Source organism: Puntigrus tetrazona, chromosome 16, assembly GCF_018831695.1.
Source record: "Puntigrus tetrazona isolate hp1 chromosome 16, ASM1883169v1, whole genome shotgun sequence".
Lineage (NCBI taxonomy): Eukaryota > Metazoa > Chordata > Actinopteri > Cypriniformes > Cyprinidae > Puntigrus > Puntigrus tetrazona.
The window spans coordinates 12805360-12825631 of NC_056714.1; the positions used below are offsets into that span (position 1 = coordinate 12805360).

The 20272-nt window shown below is 37.3% G+C and overlaps 1 protein-coding gene across 2 annotated transcripts; it reads right to left on the reverse strand.

The window, feature by feature from the left end:
• Positions 1–868: 868 nt before the first annotated feature.
• Positions 869–20202, reverse strand: LOC122361014 (MDM2 binding protein). 2 transcript variants are annotated; one of them, XM_043261936.1, is made up of 22 exons: positions 20007–20202; positions 19835–19915; positions 19675–19748; positions 18109–18251; positions 17898–17956; positions 17615–17756; positions 17387–17501; positions 16222–16344; positions 14208–14302; positions 13329–13395; positions 13012–13129; positions 12660–12830; positions 9781–9894; positions 8995–9165; positions 8049–8136; positions 7694–7852; positions 6886–6981; positions 6543–6794; positions 4763–4958; positions 3757–3870; positions 2285–2350; positions 869–2146 (listed from the first exon to the last, which is right to left on the reverse strand). In XM_043261936.1, exons 1-22 carry the CDS (start codon positions 20068–20070, stop codon positions 2108–2110), a joined length of 2547 nt encoding a protein of 848 aa, XP_043117871.1. In that variant the 5' UTR covers positions 20071–20202; the 3' UTR covers positions 869–2107. The 2 variants fall into 2 exon arrangements, with proteins under 2 accessions (XP_043117871.1, XP_043117870.1); XM_043261935.1 differs by having other exon boundaries at positions 7694–7864.
• Between the last annotated feature and the right edge of the window lie 70 nt (positions 20203–20272).

Below are 20272 nucleotides of genomic sequence, written 5' to 3' on the forward strand. Positions count from 1 at the left end.
TGCGCGACACTGATAGTCGCGAGGAATCAACAGGAATGTTCTAGAGTGCCGGTCATCAAAGAGGCATGTCAACAAACTGTCGGCTTTCACAAGGCCTTTGTGACAAAAGAGGAAAATCGAGACAGGGTCAGCCCTCCCCTTCAGAACTCTATCCGTTTCCACAGTTTCGGTGACTTTTACAAACGTCTCGCTCGTGAACTCCGGAGTCCTGCTGAACTTACTTTTGACGTGCAAAAGAAATCTTTACTAACGCCGTCACATTTGTGGAGCTGTTTTTAGGATGTTCTTGTGTGATGTGCTTGCATGCACGCTAGCACAACAACTATTGTGGAGGCTCAGATTTGCTCTCATTGGCCTGTGGTCATATTTAGCTTCACTGTGCAAACACACAAAGGCCATTGAAGATCTTCAATGTCAGATTATAAATTAGAGCAGTCGAGAGTTTTCAAGTTAACCAGCAATTAGTGTCCATTGTCAGGCACCGCGCGTTCCCAGAGCACTGCTCCATTGTAGGGGTTATGGATTTGGGGACAGCAGGGCCCCTGTGGCGCAGCCTTTGTCTCATCTGTGAAACCGTCCCTGCCACATTCCAGCACACACATGGCAGGTCCAGGAGTCACGGACCTGAGAATCCGTTTTCGAAATGAAAGCAATCGTTCACTTTGAGATTACACGCGTCACTATCAAAACTGAGCACCTCATTTCCACACCACGAAACATTGCGCTGAACGAAACGAAATATGATTGGTGGTTTGACACGTCGGTCAAACAGCCTCATGGGAGGACCTTGGCCAATGAAAGCTGCCATGGATTACAGAACTTCTGCTTATGCAAAAACACCGCTGAGTTTCATAACAACAACAACAACAACATTTAAAATGTCTTGTATTCAGCAGAACAAAGTAAATGTAATACAGGTTTGGAACAACATGAGGATAATTATGAAAATTGAGTGAACCTTTGTTTTTTTCCCACAAGGAAATCATACAGGATATGCAGCTGCTACACATGGTTTAACTGATTCTTCAGGAATAATGTTATTCACACTTCTTCATTTTCAGCTTAAGTTTCAATAAATGTTCACTGGGGACAAAGTTTCAAGTTCTGAAAATGACAGCATATTTTCACAGTACAATGAACTCTTCTGAAAAGTTCAAGGAAATTTTGATTCTTCGTGCTGTGAACCCATTAATATCAAAACGTCAGCATGGAGAACAAAGTGAGATGCTTACGCTGTAGAAAAGAGTCTGAAAACAAGGCCAATATAGTTCACCCATGCAGATCAAAATACTGATTCAGCTTGCGAAAAATGGAGTATCATAATGTATCAATAAACTAAAAACATCTGTTTCATTCGCTGTCGTAACACTGAGTTTCACCACACGAACTAGAGCAGCTACGGTGATAAGCAACGAGTGAGTTCAGATTGCATATTGCCTTCGAGGGCTCTCAGGGTTGCCAATGTAATGTGCAGCCCCCTTCCTCCTTTCCCATCACCCCTCTGGGCACCCAGGAGCAAGAACAATGGCCCTGTGTGGGACTGGAATGTGTCCGGCAACTCTGCCAAACGATACACCCTCAACCTTCTCTGGGCAGGGAGTACCATGGAGCGGTTACTCTTCGTGACCTCAGCCCAAAGTGACCTTGGGTAATCTTTAGTGCAAAACCGATAGCTTGTGTGTGACCAACGAGAAAGGAAAGATGAGGTAATCAAAAAGAGAATGAGGTGGTTTTGGAAAAACAGAGTTGAGACGCTCATGTGTTCCTTGTTTCACGCTCGAGTGGTGATTTGAGCGAACTGATTGCTGAAATACGATCTGGGCAGAAACACCCTCTGACTGATTTTCATGATGCAAAACAGCGTTTCTCAGAAAACATGAGGCCGGATTTGGCTGTTTGGCAGTCAGACACTCGGTTAAAAACCACATTTTTAATACATTAAAATGATTATCACAAACATTAAAAAAAAAACAATAAAGAAATATGTACAAACAATAATTAATGCTGAGAGGTTCTAAAGCATTTTTTTTCACTTCGTAGCATCATGATGTTCGTTCTAATGACGGTGTCCTATTGCAGATTTACCTGCAATGTTTCCAGCTAAAAGTCATCTTTTAGATGATTTCTCCACAACCCAATCAATTACCTGTAGATGAAAACAGCGGATGTATAAAACACATTTTAGAGTATCAATTTTGAAGGCATCTTACAAAAATAACTCAAAACAAGAGTTGTAATCTTTTCTGAGAGGACCCAAGTTGATAAACTGAAGCGCGTGCTTTACCTGTTTGGCATTGTTACTGGCTGCTTTCTTCATTTCCTCATGAAGGCCACGTGAGGTTTTCAGATCCTGTTGTAGAACAAATCCAGGTCGCTCATGCTTTATTGCATTCATGCATACTTATACTATCATTCATAGGTTTGAGGACAGTATTTCTTTTTAAAGAAATAAATACTTTTATTCAGATTATTAAATGAAGCTTGTAAAATCATGGTTTCTATAAAATATTAGGCAGAGGAACTTAATACTAATAAATCAGCATATTAGAAAGACTAACGAAGGATTATGTAATAATGAAGATTGAAGATGGCTGCTGAAAAGTCAGCTTTGCCATCACAAGTATAAATAACACTTAAAAAATATTCAAAAAGAATAAATTTTTTAAATAACACTGGGGGATAAAACTTACTGACCTTTATGCTCTACTACAATTATATATATATATATAAATGTGTTTTGAGTTTGACTAGCATACTATTATGAAAATTAAATTTAAGCAAAAATATGGATGCATGTATAATTTTATCGGAATAAAAACAAATGAACTTGTATTAACTTAAGCTCAAGTTAATGTATTCATGAAAAATTACATCTAAAGGGATAGTTCATTCAAAAATGAAAATTGTGTCATTAATTACTCACGTCTCTCCAAACCCATAAGACTTCATCTTCAGAACACATATTATACTTTTGCTAAAATCCGAGAGCTTTCTGACCACATTCTACCTGTATTCAAGGTCCAGGAAGGTAGTAGACGGTGGTAGACGGTTGACACTGATGTCACATGTAATATTTTAATAATGTTCTTACCACTTTTCCGAGCCTTGAATGTTTCAGTTGTGTTAATATCAGAAAGCACATGGATTTTCATCTTAATTTGGGTTTCGAAGATGAACGAAAACCTTCAGTTCAGAATGAAATGAGGGGGAGTAACTAATGGCAAATGTTTTATTTTCGGGTGAAGTATCCCTTTAAAGGTTGCCAACACTTATTTATACAAAACGTCACACAACCATGAGATATTAGCCTCCCAAGTTTACACAGAATATCAATGTCAGTGCAGTATCAACTGCCTTGACCTGTCCTGACGAACAACATTAAGAACTGCGCCGGTAAATGAAGGCTAGCCTAACATAACAGGCTATTTATATAGAGAGGTCTTAAAGGTACTCTAGCAGAGACGGCCTGTATACACTGAGTAAATGATGAATGATTCCGGTACGCATAAATCAATTTCAGGGAAAAATACTAAGATGCTACAAAAGAGGTTTTTTTTTTCCCCTCACTGAATGCTTTAGGAACAAAGCGAATTGAAACAAGTTTCTTGAACTAAGTTTTTGCTCCCCTGTCATGGATAAATGATGTAGATAACATCAATCGGCAGCGTTTACGCAGCATATTTTGAGCGCTTCAAAGATGTCCTAAAGGCAGGACAGCAGGGTGCGAGGGAAAGAGGCAGAATGATTCGTACCCACCTTCAGATAAAACTTTGATATGTCAAACAGTCTTTGACTACAGGCTTCAAAGCACTTGTGCTCGCTGCTGATCCCGTGTTTATTGAGCGTCTTAGCAACCACCTCCCTCAGCATCTGAAGCAGAAACAACGGATGAGAACGATGCACAATCACGTAACTACTGCTCTCGCAGACCTCACATAAAGACCTGACATTTGCTGATGAATGGTAGTGAATTCACTGAATAAAGCAAAGGGTTTAAGGGTTTGAATGGGTGGAGAGCTGTTTTGCTCTCTGGAATACTTGATTCTGACTGGTCAAATGCAGCATTCAGTGGCTAGATATTTTGAAATAATGACCTTTAAACTTCATATTTGACCGTAGTCCCTAGCAACCAATTTTCGACAAAGCTGTACTATTTTTGTCTATGTCTCTCTTAGCACTTAAATCGATAGTTCATACCGTTATATTAATTTGTCAAATTGTGATGTTATAAGGAGGATTAGGTACATTATCAAAATATATTTAGGTTTTGCTTTGTTTAAATATATTCAATATTACATTTCAATAAATTAATGTTTTAAACTATTCAATTTGAATCATTTTTTATGGATTTATTCATTTCGCCTAAAACTAAAATGAAACCCCCGATAAAATAAGTGTAAAAATAAACAGCATTTTTAACTAAATTATGAGACAGCAAGATAATCTAGTTATAAAAAAAAATAAAATAAGCATGAACAAATAAATACCCCAATCTGACCTATTTACATCAGAGTCAATAGGCTTGTGGCCAGCTCTCCGTAATATAGCATGACTGCTTTGTGGGTGACCCATCTTTTAAAACTTTCTATTTCTGCCCCCCTTTTCTCTCCTGTTTCACATTCTGTCTACTCTCCATTCCGTTCTCTATAAATAAAAGCAGCGACACGATATATATTGCGCATCACTGAAGCGGATTTTACCCCAAATCTCAACGGTAAATGGGAAAATATTAATTGTCCTGGGCCTCGTTACTAGCACTTACCCTGTTGTGTTTCTGGGAGCGGGACTCGGTCTGCGTCTGGCTGGGTTTTTGACCGGTCGACGGGTCGGCAACCGAAGCAGAACGTCTGGCCAGACCTGAGCTGGAACGGGACTGGGCTGCTTGCTGCCGCAGAGCCCCCACAGCTGGGTGAGTACCACCTGCACCCAGAGAGTCAGAGCTCTCTGATTTACAGAACCTGCCAAAGGGATTTTAAAAGGGATGAGGTGGATGGTGTAAGATATTGCTTCTCCTAGATCATCAATCCCACAATCTCACTTTGTAACTCGCATCAAAACTCTAATCAAAATGACTTGATGCGACGGCCTACTTAAGCACCGGAGCACACACTTCTACCTCTTTTTCTTCTGGAGATGTCAGCTCCAGCACTCTCCTTCTAAACCCATTTAATAAGAAACTGCTCAGTCCCAGGACTTTTTTTTTATCCTTGAACATAAATTTCCAGGCTTGTGCTGCTTTTAGTTCCCGATGATGTGACACCGCTGTGGTAATTTCAGTCTGAGATGATGATGATGATGATAGGCCTTAAAATTAATGTGGCCCCTGGAGTTCTGCAGTAGGTCAGCATAAAAAAAAAAAAATAATAAATAAATAAAAAAAAAGTCAATAACCTGATGTCCTGGCAACACATCATCTAATGCATGCTGGGCTTCTGTGGCGGCAAAGAAGGCCAAACATTAGACATCTGATCACTGCCATATGTGAAGCGCATTTAGAGAGGGGTCTACGTGATTTCAGCTAAAAATGCTGGAAATAGCAAGACTGTGACATTCATTGCAGCGCTGCTCAGTAATTTTCATTCATTGCTCATTTCACCCTTTGACAAAGCCATCAAGCACAGATCTATATTCAATTTGGGTGCGAGTGACGTATGGTGCATTCAAATGCATGTAAAGTGAAGGGACGGAGGGCCAGAGGAAGGCAATGATGAGCAGGCAGAACTAAAATGAGCCACAAGGGAGAATCAATGAACTTACAGCTTCAGAAAACGAACCTAACTGCAGAAACATTAGTTTGACTGTCTAATTGAATGTCCCTTTTCTGAGAACTGGCATGTAATCATGGCTCGACCCGTTTAAATACTGGCAAACAGAATATCATTACAACAGACCTGCTTTAAACACCCTTAATAATAAAAAATATTATCATCAATATTTGTACAATAAATGTACAAAATTTGTACAATGATAGAATACACTATGAATCAATTTTTCAAGCCATGTTTTTGATTAAATGCAACCATCACAAAGAAAAATATTGCATTGATTAGGTTAATCGCATTTAAAAAAAAAGTTAATGTTGGCATACTGTGTGTGTGTACCGTGTATATTTTTTGTATACACATATAGTCTATTTATACAATTTTTTGCATATTTAATATCCAAAATAAGTTTTTATGTAATAATATTTCAGAAATAATTTTGTTTATATTTTAAATATATTTATACATATTACATTTTATTCATATAAATATATACATGTAAATACTTTCTAAATATATGCGTTTATATATAAATACTTTTTTTGTTATGATTAAATCACAATTAATTTTTCTCCAGCACTAATGCACTCTAAATACTTTATATAGAAATTGAATATATTCCTCAGTAATAAATACACATGTATGTGTGTGTATAAACAAACTTTTGCAACCTGATGCAAAAATATAAAATACAATATCCCAAGAAGACATGTGGCCATCTATAGGTAAGAAAATCCATGATATGACCCTTCATCATTAGTGTGCATGTGGTGTTGTCACCTCTTGTGTGGCTGGAGGTCTGCTTCGCGGGAGCGGCGTTTGAGGCGGGACATCTCGCTGTGCAGAGCTTCACCGTCAGGCACACTGCCCGGTTCAGACAGCACAGCTGGGGAGGGTGCAGGACTGAGGGCGAATGGCACAGGGCAGGGCTCCTTACAGCATGTGCTCTGGGTCTCATATCTTATTAGACGAGACTGCAGCTTCACAAAGCCGCGGTCTCGCTCAAGGGCCTTACGCTCATCCAGACAGAACCTGAAGCACACCCAGAGAATGCTTGAGAAGATGGAGGAATTTGGGAGAACAGATTGTTAAATGGATGGGGGTTTTATATAGACACACTTACTCTATTCCATGGTAGTGGGATTGGGCTGCTTTTGAGAAAGGCAGCTTAGTCACCTTCCTCGGTGTGAGGTCAGGAGATAACTGAAATGCATGTTCACTGCACAAACAAAAGCACAAACCGCATTTAGAGACATTCAGTTCAGGAATTATTAAATATGAGTATTTCCAGAAAAAGTGTCTAACTGGTAGAAGAGAGCTTATGTAGAAAATCGTCACATTCCGTTTTTTTTCCTCACTGTATTTGATATTATCTTTATCTCCATCTTAACCTCCATTTTATTATTCACAATCGAGGCACCAAAAATTAATGAATGAATCATCTTATGCTGTTCCAAATGCATAAAACTTAAGCCTAAGATGATTTATTAACCATTTTTAACAACATTTTACAAACATGAATTAAAATTTTACATTTAATTTCAATCATTTATTATTTTAACCACATTTTAAAACATGAACTTTGTCTGTTTAAAAAGTAAATTTATTAATTAAAAGTTTTATGTTGGAATTATTGAAATGCTAACTTACTGAATTATTCAATTGCTAACTGTATTCAGCCATATAGACTTTCAAACAGTGTGAGGGTGAATAAATAAAGAACTCAGGTCTGAGCAATCCCTTTAAGACCAGTGCAAGCAGAAAATTAAAAATAGAAATCTGTAAAAACTTGAACAATGCTTTAAAACTTTCTGCCATGTACACACGTGCTCCCTCCTGGTCTAGAGGGATTTGAATTGTGGTTTTAATAAGCTAGGGGGAAAGAAAAGTCATTAAGAGACATCATGTCAGACACTGTGTGTATGATCAACCCTCTAAGCACTGGCAGCGGCTGTAGCTCCCCACTAGGCAGTCCATCAGGGGTGAAGTGTTTGAGCAGCTCTCTGGCATCCAGCAGTGTAGAACTTCCCCTCTGGCTATCTTTAGGCCCCATCAGACTCTCAGAGGAACCACTGCTGAACAGCCTGCACCTGTGGATGACACTGAAATTTATTTATGTAACCGACTGCAAATTTACTAGTCCAGCCATTGAACAAATGCACCAGCTATTTTCCCAGCTGATCCACTGTTTTGAGATCCATTAAGCCCTCAACAAAGACAACAACTGAAGGCTCCAGACATGCTAATGAGTTTTCAGATAAGGCGATATGGTACCAGATGGTTTACCTGGATCTTTGTCTGGCTCTCTGTAGGTTCTCATAGTTTTGTAGGGCACTCCTCTCTGGCCATTCTGTGTGAGCACAATGTTTCACATCTTTGGAAGAAATGTAATGGTTAGAAAGAGTGAATAAAAAGCAAATAAAAGTTCATCTTAAGTAAGAATACTGCGTCAATTAAGGATCCCATATCTTTATTCACACAGGCAGAAAAGAGTTTCTACTGAAGCTCTATGGTACATTTTTACTAGCCATTTGGTTTTGGGGGAAATACCATATATAACAAATACTACATTTAGACTAGTGTTTGTTCTATGTATTAAGGTGGAAATTTAACAAACTAAAAAAGGAATTAAAAAAAAAAAAGAATTTGGGAAAGAATAAAGGACTAAAGCACTGTTTAAACTAGTGTGTTTTAAAATGAAAACGATTCTTGTCTACACTGGCTGGCATTTTTACTGTCTCCATCCACATAACACAACTGAAAAATGTCACATGACCATTCATGCAGGTAAAACCATAGATATGCATTCATATATCTATCCATCTATGTATATGTGCAATAGCAGATTTCCTATTATTGTTTAGATGGCAAATGCGTCTGTGTACTCTGGATGGCCTAATGGGATATCTATATCTATGGGTACAACAATGAGCATGATTGCTATTGTTTGTATGGTGGTCAAGGATACGCAGGGTTAATGTGGGCAGCTGTCATCTCTCAATGTTTTGGTCAGTTTACACGGAAACGCAAGTATAATATGAATTTGTATAATAAAGCAGAACCAATCTAGAAGCACTGGTATAAAGTAGATTTTATTATAGTAACCATGAGCAGTAATCAATATGACATGTAATATTATTAATGTATGATAATCTAATAATTATCATCTCTATCAATCCATTTTATTTGTTTTGTTACAAATAATATAAGCCTAAAGCAAACTGCTCCTTACCACTAGTGTTAGAAGAGGAAGTCCGGTTTTCCTTCTCCAGGAACTTGTGTTCAGATGCTCTAGACAGTGTGGAGTCATGCATTTGAAGGTACTGCTCTCTGGCCAAATTCAGAAGAGCCTTCAGTTCATTCACGGGAATGGCAGCAGACTTCTGTGCCTCCTCTCGTCGCCCTAGGCACACATCAGATGCATCATTAAATGTCTCTCATTAATCACCTTACCCTTTCAAACCAAACCGTAACATGCTGTATATGTCTGCTTCATGTTGACTTTCAGATTTCCTGTAAGGCACACTAATGAAACGCATCTGAGACAGCTGTATAATTAATCGTGTTTTCAAACCACGACATCCTCTCTAGAAGTCCCTTAAGTTATTAAAGTGTAAAATTTTCAGTACTAACTTTATATCCAATATATGGTTTCCTCCGTGTACAAATTCTGCAAAGAAAAAGTGTCAAACGTCTGATACAGCCTAGGAACTAACCTGAATTTATTAGCTACAAGCCTAATAACAGTGCTCTGACATGCCACAATTAATCTATCAATCATGTAGTCTATCATGCATCGTAAACCGTTGTTAACACAGTAGGTGTTGAGGGTCTGACAAAAGCTCTATTGTTTACCACACAAAAGAGATCTTAATTTTCAGAAAGCACCACGTGAGACTCAGAACGTGTGACCAGAGGAATATGATTAGAAATGTGCTGCTCTGGGGTGACTGAAGCACAGCGTGTGAATACTTAGAGGTCCTGGTGAAAGATTTTCCGTTGCCTGGGAAACACTTACGGCAGCATTCCTTAAGGACCAGAGTCTGCACCTTGGCCAGCCTTCTCTCCCTTTGCAAGAACTGCTCTCCACGGAGACACGGCAGGGACCGTAGCCAGTCAGCAGTGCTACTCCCTGTGGAGAGACAAGAGAAGAGAACGAGAGTCTCAGAACGCAGAAGAACGAGTCAAGAGGTGTTAAGTACCACGAGAGAAGCCTGCCCAAAACGTCCAATCGTATAATTTGAAAACCGCAATACTGTTCTTTCTAACAAGCTTTGTTTTAGTTACTTTAATGCTCTTACGTGCGCACTAATTTGAAAAGCCATTATTATTTCCTTTGACACTTCAGCAAGATCAAAAAGTACAACCAAATTCAAGAAAGAGAGTTTAAGTATGCAATGCATGTTGAAATCTTTAAAACCACAGAAGCATGTTAACGGTTTCATAACCACCAAGAAAATTTCCAGTGAAATGCATTTGCGTGTCCACACTGGATACAAAATTGCTGTAAGGCCCGACAAAATCACAGCCAATCAAAAGATACATGATATTTAAATGTACATTTGCTGAAGGCAAGCAGAAAGAGATTCCCATGCAGCTATCTACAGAGTATCTTGTTGGCTCATCAGTCACAGCTGGTTTAATCAAAATTCTATTTACTAAATATATCTTTAACTAGTTGTTATGATCTGTCATGACTTGTTCACATTTAATATTTCTTTTTCCTTCCACCTTTCTTAATGCATTCAACATTTGCCTTAACCTTTTGTACTTTCCAGGTCCTGGACAAAACCTGAGCATAAAATAAAACATTAATAATTTCTTAGCAAAACATAAATAAGCAAATATTTAAATATAATAATATTAAATATATAAATAAAATTATATTAAAGTTACTGTGTTATTATCCTTTTGCACTAATTTTCAAATATACTAAATTGCCAAAAGTATTGGGTCACCCCATTCCAATGAACAGGTTTAACTACTTTTGTACACGAGTACAAATCTTAATGCTAAAGCATATAATGATATTCTAGGCAATTTTATGCATCTAATTTTAAAGCATCAGTTTGGACAGGACCCTTTTATATTCTAACGTGACACTGCCTCTGTGTATAAGGCAAGGTTAAAAAAAAAAAGAAAAGAAATGGTCAGTGTGTGACTTTAAATGCAATCCTTGAGCAAAAAACTCATCACTAAACACCAATGGTTTGTACATATGGGTGCAGTCATGTTAGATACTTCCAAAACTTTTGAAAATTAAATTAAATACATGAATTATGCTTCCATCTTTGTTGCCACAGTTTCGGAAGTGCCTTTTTCTGTTCTATAAAAAGGGGGTGTAGAATACTTTTGTCCATATAGTGAATATATGCATTTAAAGTCACACCAGAGCTGGGATTAGGAGTTGGCTTTATGCAGACCAGTCATGTTCCTCCACACAGACTCAATAATTTTTTTTTTTACCTTGCCTTTTACACAGAGGCATTGTCACGTTAGAATAGAAAAGGGTCCTGTCCAAACTGTTGCTATAAAATTAGTATATCAAATGTATTAGAACATACACTGCACTCAAAAAAAAGTTTATAAACGCCATAGAAAACTGAACAATATTGGCATGAATCCTTTTTAATTTGTAATAATTTTGCATTGATAAAGTACAACACAACACTGTCAGCCCCACTATTCGAGCACAGACCTGAAAATGTCATTTAAAAACTTAAAAGCCTTCAGGGGCAGACTATAATTACATATTAGCAAAATTTTGAAATTATTTGTAAATAGTTTGTTAAACCATAAAAATACTTGTAGTATTAAGAATCTTAAAATGCTAATACATATAAAAGCAAAATCTGTGATGCCAATTTGTTTTGTGGCAAGCTGCTTACAGAAAACTCCCAAGTACCAAGCATCTCTTCAGAATCCATTCAGAGAGTAGACACCTGAGGGGTATCCTGGAGAGCTCAACATAAAGCGGTTTCTCAGAAAAGCTCTTGTTTGCCTTTTTTTTTTGGTCCATTGTTAGAACCTAAGCTGAACCATCGTTGCCATATTGGGCACCGACATAAACAACCACTCGCTTGTTTGTGTCTTAAGTTATCAAGGTTGAGTTATGGATCTGGCACAACTTTCTGTGCTCCACGGAAGCCAGAGTAAACCCACGCATTCTCTGATCTCAAGAGCAGTAATTTACTGTAACAAAGCTCTCCAGCGGTGAGCTTCAATACAGCCACTTTCGCTTTACAAAGAAGACGTATTAAGAGTAGTAGCGAACCACAAACCACCTGATTACATGAGTAACAAATAGATGCTAATCAACGAGAAGACATGGCAAGTCAAGAAATGATACATATTACATGAAATAGCCAAAATTGTGTTTCTTTCTAATTTGATTATACTGCAAAAAGGAAAAGTGGGAAAAGAAACAGGAAAATTATACATTGAAAGTAAAAATTCATGTCCTATGCCCTTGTCATGTCATGTTCCAGAGTTTGTTTACTTGAATATTTGTCCAAGGCTAAATGTCCACAGTTGCTACTTTGACAAAGAAAGGGTTTGAAGCATTTACCCTTATAACGTAGGCACAGCTTAGGACTGTGCAGTTCTGGACTTAGGGGAACATATTTTCTCCTCAGTGACAACTTGGCAACATCCAGGTGGCCTGAGCCACTGCTGTGATAGATGAGACTGTTGTATGGGTTTAATCTGACTCTAATAAATGCGGTTCTGGAATGCCACAGGGTCCAACTTACTTTAGAAGAACTGTATTAGTCCTCTCAATCCAACAGTACACATTGATTTATGACTATGCTCAAATATCCAGCTCTGGGCATACTGTTGCATCTGTGAATATTCATGCTGCCATCGACTGTGCGTTTAAATGAATGGTGATCATACCTGAAGAAGGCGGAACTTTTTCCCTGATGAGGGCATTGAGCGTTGCCAGGGCAGCGGCTCCATTGATCTGACTGGCCGTGTGTATCAGTTGGGCCGTGCAGCCTCCTGACTCCGCCCCCTGTACCAAGAAGAGGTAGCGGCCTCTTTCACCTTTTACCTCCACCTCAGGCACTGCAGGGATGAAGAGTTAATAGTACGCTAGCAAACACACAGAAATAAAAGTAGGCAACTTCAGCACATGAATGTCAGCGTATAATTTTACAACGTGTGACGCGAGTGCTGGGCGGCACATTGGGAACGAGCATGGTGCAATTATACACATTAACTAGCTGTTTTTTAACGCTGCTCATACCAGGTATGTCCTTGGGGCGTTTGGACATGAAGTCTCTCCATTTGCAGGAGCTGAGCTGGGAGGCCGCTGGGAAAGTCTCCGAGCTTATCACACAGGACAGAGAAAACAAAGCTCCCACCTGCAACAGGAAACACTTTTTGTCTTTTGTCGCCTCAGTGTTCCAGCTCTGGGAAATAAGTTGCTGAATGCAAGTTATCAATTTCCAACTATCCGTCTCAGAGGACTTTGACAGATTTGGCCGAATCTGAGTTGGAAGGGTATATATATCTGGCCTGGAAGACAATAATTGGTGATGATCATGTTGGAGGTGGCCTTACCTCTCCACGCAATGTGCACAGTTGGTCCAAGAGTAGCTTGGCTTTGACAGATTTAGAGGTCAAACCACTGTAGATGAATGTCAAGGTGTGAAACAATACAAAGAGGGAAATTACAGTGCAGTTTATAGTATAAACAGTCATGAGGACCATGCCATCTCAAAAATCATTAGCTCTCGTGACATTGAGAGAAACCTGGTACAGTTAGTAAATGGTTAACTTTTTTTAAACATTTATATACACTACCATTCAAAATTTTTGAGTTGGTCAGTGTTTTTATGTTTTCTGTTGCTCACCAAGGTTAAAATAATGTAATTAAAAATACCATAAAAACAATAATATTGTAAAATATGATTACAACTTGAAAAACTTTCCTACTTTAATAGATTTCAAGAAACATTTCTTACTATCCTTTTCAGAGATACTTTCATGAATATAAAGCACTTATTTGAAATAGTAATCTTTTGTAAGATTATTAATGGTGTTATGGTCACTTTTTATAAACTGCAACCTCACATTATATTACTAACCCTAAACTTTAGAAGTTTCTTCAGATAAAAGCATCTGACAAATGCATAAATGTAAAACGGATTATGCCTCATTAATTTTTAAAGCTTTCAGAACATCAACCAGATTCTTCCATATACGGCAAAAAAGGGAAATGAATTGTGCAGAACCATCTACAGACACTACCTCTAATAATAAAAAAAAAGTTAGTACCTAGTTATTACCTAGTAATTGTAATTACTACAATAAGCCCATTGTATCTATAGGAGGAACAGGATTGTAAAATAAAGTGCTACCAACATCTCTGCTTTATGTACATTTACAATAAACATCCATAAACATGGAAATGACCAATATGTCTTTTGGGAAAGATACAGTTCAAACTTTGCACTGGAATGGAGAAGAATGGGGAGATCTTTGACTCTGACCAGCTGAATCAGTTCCAACACAGGCTGGTAACACTGAAATACCTAAAACACACAAAACCAAGCATGTTTACCAGGGTCATAAAATATTAACCATAAAACATTAACCATTTGTGTCTTTGAAAGTTGTCACTGTAAGGAACTAACCTAACACACAGGCATCCTGTGCTAATGACTGTAGGTTCTGTCAAGTCAGTAATGCATTATTCAAAACAAGGCAAAAGCAGAAAGGGAGAAAAAGGACCAAAGAAAAACATTAGAGGACCAAGCAGTTTAAACCAAGCAAAGGGTTATGTGACCAACAGATTAAAGTGTTACTGGCTGTGACAGCAGCTGGCTAATGAAAAGAAATAAAAACGGCCCTTTATGGTTTATTTGCCATTAGGAGAGTAACAGTTAAAGCTGTTTTGGGGCCGCTGGGTGCTTGTGCCCCTGAGTGTTGAAACAAAATCAGCTTTGTGCTCAGACAGGACTAAACCAGAGCTTTTGGGCTGGAAAATGAGAGGCTGAGAGGGAGCTGGCAACATTTCTAACTCTTTATCAGCTCTTTCAGCTTCTATACAAGAGAAGGCGAGCAGAGAAAGAGGAAGTCAATCTGAAGAGATCTGCTCCATTATTCAGTAGTTCTGGGCTCACAGAAAAGATGAGTACGATGCAACATGGTGAAATTAGTTCAAAGTCTTATTTTAAGTAGTCTTTAAAATACTGCTGCAAATCCCTGAGAGTTACGGGACGGAAAGAAAGATGATAATATCATGTTAACAATTAGATAACTGGGTCTGTCAAATCAAATAATGTAAGTGTATATCAGAGAATCAAGGTACTGACCAGTGATTTTCAAACAATAAATAGATCTCAAACAAGTAACTGAACTATTTCTATAAGAGCATTACAACTTAGACAATATTAAAATTCTCTAGATCCAAAAAACAAGGCCGCCAAAAGTATTCATACACACTTAAAAAAAAAAAAAAAAAGTGTGAATGTCTTCGCATTGCATGGCAAAAGATTAAACTAAGTGATGTTTGTTTTAAATAAACTTCCAAGGTTACCATGATGTAGAATTACAATATTACCATACCTTCGCATTAGCGATAGCTTTTGTAATGAATTGCTGAAAGAGCTCTGAATGAACGTTTGAATGTAAGTGCTGTCATCTCTCATCAAAGACATACAGTCATTGTGGCAGATGGGAGGTAATGCCTTACTCACTCCGATACAGAGGAGAAAAGCATTTTCACATTGATTGCAGTGCCCATGACAATAATAAATTTCATAAGTACTGCAGGCATAAAAGAAAAAAGAGTTAATGGTACTAATCAGCACAGAGGCAGTGAATGTACGGCACGAGTCCTGTGTAAACAGACTGCGGGGTGCAATCGGCTCCGCTGGAGGGGCTGAAGTCTCCACTACCGCTACTGTGATTAATCTAGGGCCGAAAACTCATTACGATTACATTCCACACTTTCACTTTTATGACAGAACGACAGAGATGCAGAGAGAGCAAGAAACAGGCAATAATTTTTTTTTTTGAGTGGCCTCTTTTATAGGGCCACAAATGCACTGGATAATTTTAGTCATCGTGTGAAACAATTTTCAGCAGGATTGTTTGATATTAATATTAAAAGCTTCGTATGAGATCTCATTCCCATTTCTCCCAGTAAGAAACGCTCATGACTCTAAATGTGCTACATGAAGTGTCACAAATTTAGTTGACATCATTTGTAATAAATTCAATAATACACTTTCACGATGTGAACAAAACCCCAGCACTAGTAATGTAATAAAAACACACACAAAAAAAAACCCTTAAAAATTAAATAAGGAATATTATGAACAGATTTCTGGAGGAGAAATTGAAGTCTTTCAGCGTCAAATGAATGCAAACAATTTAGTTTATTAAAAATAATAATCAGAATAATCAGAAATTGTAAGAATGGTAAGAATGGGTTGAATCCGCTCACCTCATGCTGTAGTTTATGATCAGTGTGGCATTGTGGGTCTGTGTCAGGATATAGTGCATCACTCAAGCGATTTCTCCTCTGAGCTCTCAAACAAAAACCTTCAAACTTCAGCTCAGAGACAAACTGAAAATGACATAAGAAAGCTATTCAGAATGAGCTGAAGAGAGATTTACACGTGTCATTCAGAAGGGTTCATACTTCACGGCGATACTTGTTCTGTTTCTACAACTCAAGAGTGACAGGAACTAATTTATGCTCAAGCCTAAATAGTTAAATTCTTCATTTCTAAATCAAACAATTTTCCAAAAAACATGACAATGGAGATTGTAGTTCTCACAGTAACACTGATAGACTCTCTGCGTAGCATGACATGAACTGAGTGAACTTGAAATCCAAACCCTTTAACATCAATGATCTCTGTATCAGCATCATGCTCATTACCTGTATTAATGCTGTTCATTTCCTTTTAACCAAGAAGAATCAGAACCTTTACTGGTCCTGCTATCTCTCCTTAACCAAAAGCACATTTTCTGTATAAAGCTCTCTTCCTGCTAAGACATTAAATTTCCCTACCTAAAATTTACCTGAATCAAATGATTTTCTTTAAATCTACATGCTTACTAAGTCTTTCCATTTTTGTTTTTACAGTTTCATAAACCAGTAAGAGATATTGTTTGCTCATACATCATTTCTTGTAAGTGTTTGCCCTCTGCTGGACAGAAGAAAGTCTACAGTTACTGTGTGTGTGTGTGTGTGTATGTATGTATGTATGTATATATATTTAGGGGTAGTTGACAGTTAAAAATTGTCCTATGGTGTGAGAAAATGTAGAAAAACAACATACAGATAAAGTGAGAAATCATATGTATAGTTACAAATAGCATGAGAGATTTATCTTCAATGTTACTTTTTTTTTTTTTGACGTCACACCATAAGACAGATTGAATTGCTAAGTCAATTATCCATGTATGTATTTGTGTGTGTGTGTGTGTGGTACTACTATTGTAGTTGAGGTTTGCATCTCATTTTAAATAAAAATTAAAACAATTGTAATAGTTTTATAGTTAACTGATTGGTACGTTTGAGGTGGGACTATTTGTTTGTCCAACCAATGGCAAACAACAAGAGCCTCTTTAAAACAGTATTTTTGCAATTCTGTAATGACCTTTTTCTCTCTAATATGAAGTCCACCTCTCCAGCTCTCTTTTCCATCCACACAGCCATCAATCATTGATAGAGAATATAAGCGGGCATCTAGGTACGTGGCTGCTTTCCGCCACCTTTACAGTGCAGAAACAAGAGAAACAGGGCAGTTAGGCATAGGAGAGCTCATGAATAGAAAAGACAGGTCTATTATCTCAAGAACTGTGATATTATTACTGGAGAATTTTACCCTGCATTGTGTTCAGTGACCATGATCATCTGAGCTGAATGCCATGCCTTCATGTGCTTCAAAGAGCCAATCATAGGCAACATATCCTTCAACCCCGCCTCCTCATCCACACACAGAACAATCACATCGAGCAAAGACTTCCCTACAATCAAAAACAAACATTGCATTAATACAATAAAAAAGCAGTAACGCTATAACGTTGTTAGCAGTAAAACAAAATAAAGAAAATATTATTATGATAACTTTACAATGCCCAATACGATTTAATATAATAAAAAAGTACCTGGTGGAGGAAGCTTGTCTGCTAAATGATGAAGACCTTCAGCAGCCTCTTCAAACAGTCTATCGTGAATTTATAAAAAAATAAACACAGTAAGTGTAAATAAACATAGCAATAATCAACTATCTCACTGAAACATGATTCATTCTTTGGTCCAATAAGTTTCTTCAGTTTGAGATAGTATGGGATGACAGTATCAATCACTATCTCTCACTCTGCGTGGGATGGGTTCTCTGTGAGCACGCTCTGTTCCTCTTGCTCCTGAAGGGCAGCGATGCAGGTGTCTAAAGCAGATGGCTCTGATTCCTCACTGTCACTTCTCTGGGAACACAGCTCCTCCCACTCTGAGCTGCACCACTGCAAATACACAGTAAAGAGAGAGAGAGTGTGTGTGTGTGCGCGTGTTTTTCTAATTTTCTACTCATTTAAATTGTTTCATATATACTAAATTTTAAAATATTTACTTCTATTAGGTTAAAATGTTTTCCCTGCTCATTGTAGTACTGACTCAATAATTAAGATTTCTATTATTTATTTATTAAATATTTTTATTTTGAATATAACTTTTATGGTTTTCATACTTTCACACAAATGAATTTATTACAATATAAATTGTATTTATTTTTGTCTAATTTCGTACTGTCCATCACTTTACTTTTTAAAATATATTTTGGATGTACATATTAAGTGTAGTTATTTATTAATAATTTATTGCTTTTTAAACATTTTCCATATTTTCCACAGTCCCCTAGCACTGAACTAATGTACAATAGTACTTTATAACCAGAGCTGGGTAGTAAGTGATTACATGTAATCTGGAGTATGAAACAAGATTCTAAAAAATTCAGCACTTATAGTTAGAGTAACTTACATTTTAAAATTCTCATAATCAGACTGCAGATAATTTTTATGAACTACATGAGTACATAGTATTCTATAATATCCAATAAATTATTCAGAATATATTGATTGTCCCTAATTTCTCTTTTTCATCTTTTAAATTTTTAAAACAGCCTACCAATTACATTTATTCAGAAAATCTAGTCTGTGTGTGAATGTCCACAGAACAAATCATAAGTCAGGTGGCGACAAAGCATTAGACCACTGGATTTATAAATTCATTTCAGGCATAAGAAAGGTTTCAGCATTGCATCAACTGTTGAACATATTTTTATTTTAATTATCACTTTGTATGTTTTTTAACAAAGTATATTTGCATCTTTGCTGTTTTAAAACACAAATATTTGCATTATTTCTTTTTCTACATGTAATGCAATTGTTTGCATCGACTGGTCTAGCCTGAAACGTAAGGTTTTCAAATGCTACTTGAGCATAAGAAACAACATTTACAGGGCAATTACTTTTAGATTTCTATTCTATTTGGCATAATTGTGAGCTCAGCAAGCAGGATTTTAGGTTTCAGGATTCAGGATTCCCCTCATCCATCATAGGACTTGGTCTTGTATGAGCTGCCTGGAGGCATTGCAAATATGGCAGCTGAGAAAAAAGGCTTTCCTTGAAAGGGACTTTGTTTTAAAATAAGTTTAATATTTTAATTTTCTTATGAATTGTTAGTTTTTCATTAAAATCACACACCTTGTGAAGTTACTTTACGAACAGTTTGTAATCAGATTATGCTACTGACTACAAATTTTGTCACATAATCTGGAATCAGTAATGGTTACCATTTGTAAGTAATCTACCCAGCTCTGTTTATAACCTGTTTGTCAGACCCAGTTTAAGTCATTTGCATTACCAAGTGCACAAATATGTTCATTACCTGTGTTGTACCATAACTGGCTTGAATGGCAAAGTACCATCTCTGTGGGCCAGGACTACCACTCAAAGAGCAAGCTACACAGATTTAAACAAACAAAAAGTCAAACCTGACACCAAAACTTAAGGAAAACGAGAGACAAATAAATAATGAACAAACCTACCTGGAAAGGGAGGAATGCGCGTTAAATTCGAATTAGAAATGTTCTTGAGGTTATCGAACACTTTTTTTGTTTCATCAAGCCCTACAATAAAACCAGTAACGTTATGATGTCAAATCAACAACAGACAGCCAATGCAATATACTTCTGATATGTATTTCTGGGATCCGCTTACCGTTAAAAGAGCTCTCTTTCTTTGGCTCTAAGTTGATTATAACAACTAGCACATATCTGTCCATAGCTGTATCCTGTCGCTATCATATAAAAAAATGTCAACTTGTTACAACACCACAGAGACTCGAGTACGAAACAAATTTACGCGCGTTTACAGCCAGCGCGGACGTTCGCAGATGACGCACTGATGACACGCGCGCTACCAAAAAATACAGTCGGTGGGAACAACTTAAAACACGCTTATAAATAACAATAAGTGGAGATAGC

Excerpts from the sequence above, each read along its gene's own strand:
- LOC122361014 (XM_043261935.1), bottom strand. The coding sequence starts at position 20,070 with ATGGACAGATATGTGCTAGTTGTTATAATCAACTTAGAGCCAAAGAAA. Across the intron at positions 18,252-19,674 it reads CCAGTTATGGTACAACACAG|TGGTGCAGCTCAGAGTGGGA; the intron begins GTAATGAACATA and ends GTGTATTTGCAG. Across the intron at positions 16,345-17,386 it reads TTCATATTAGAGAGAAAAAG|TTTGTCTCTGAGCTGAAGTT; the intron begins GTCATTACAGAA and ends TGTCATTTTCAG.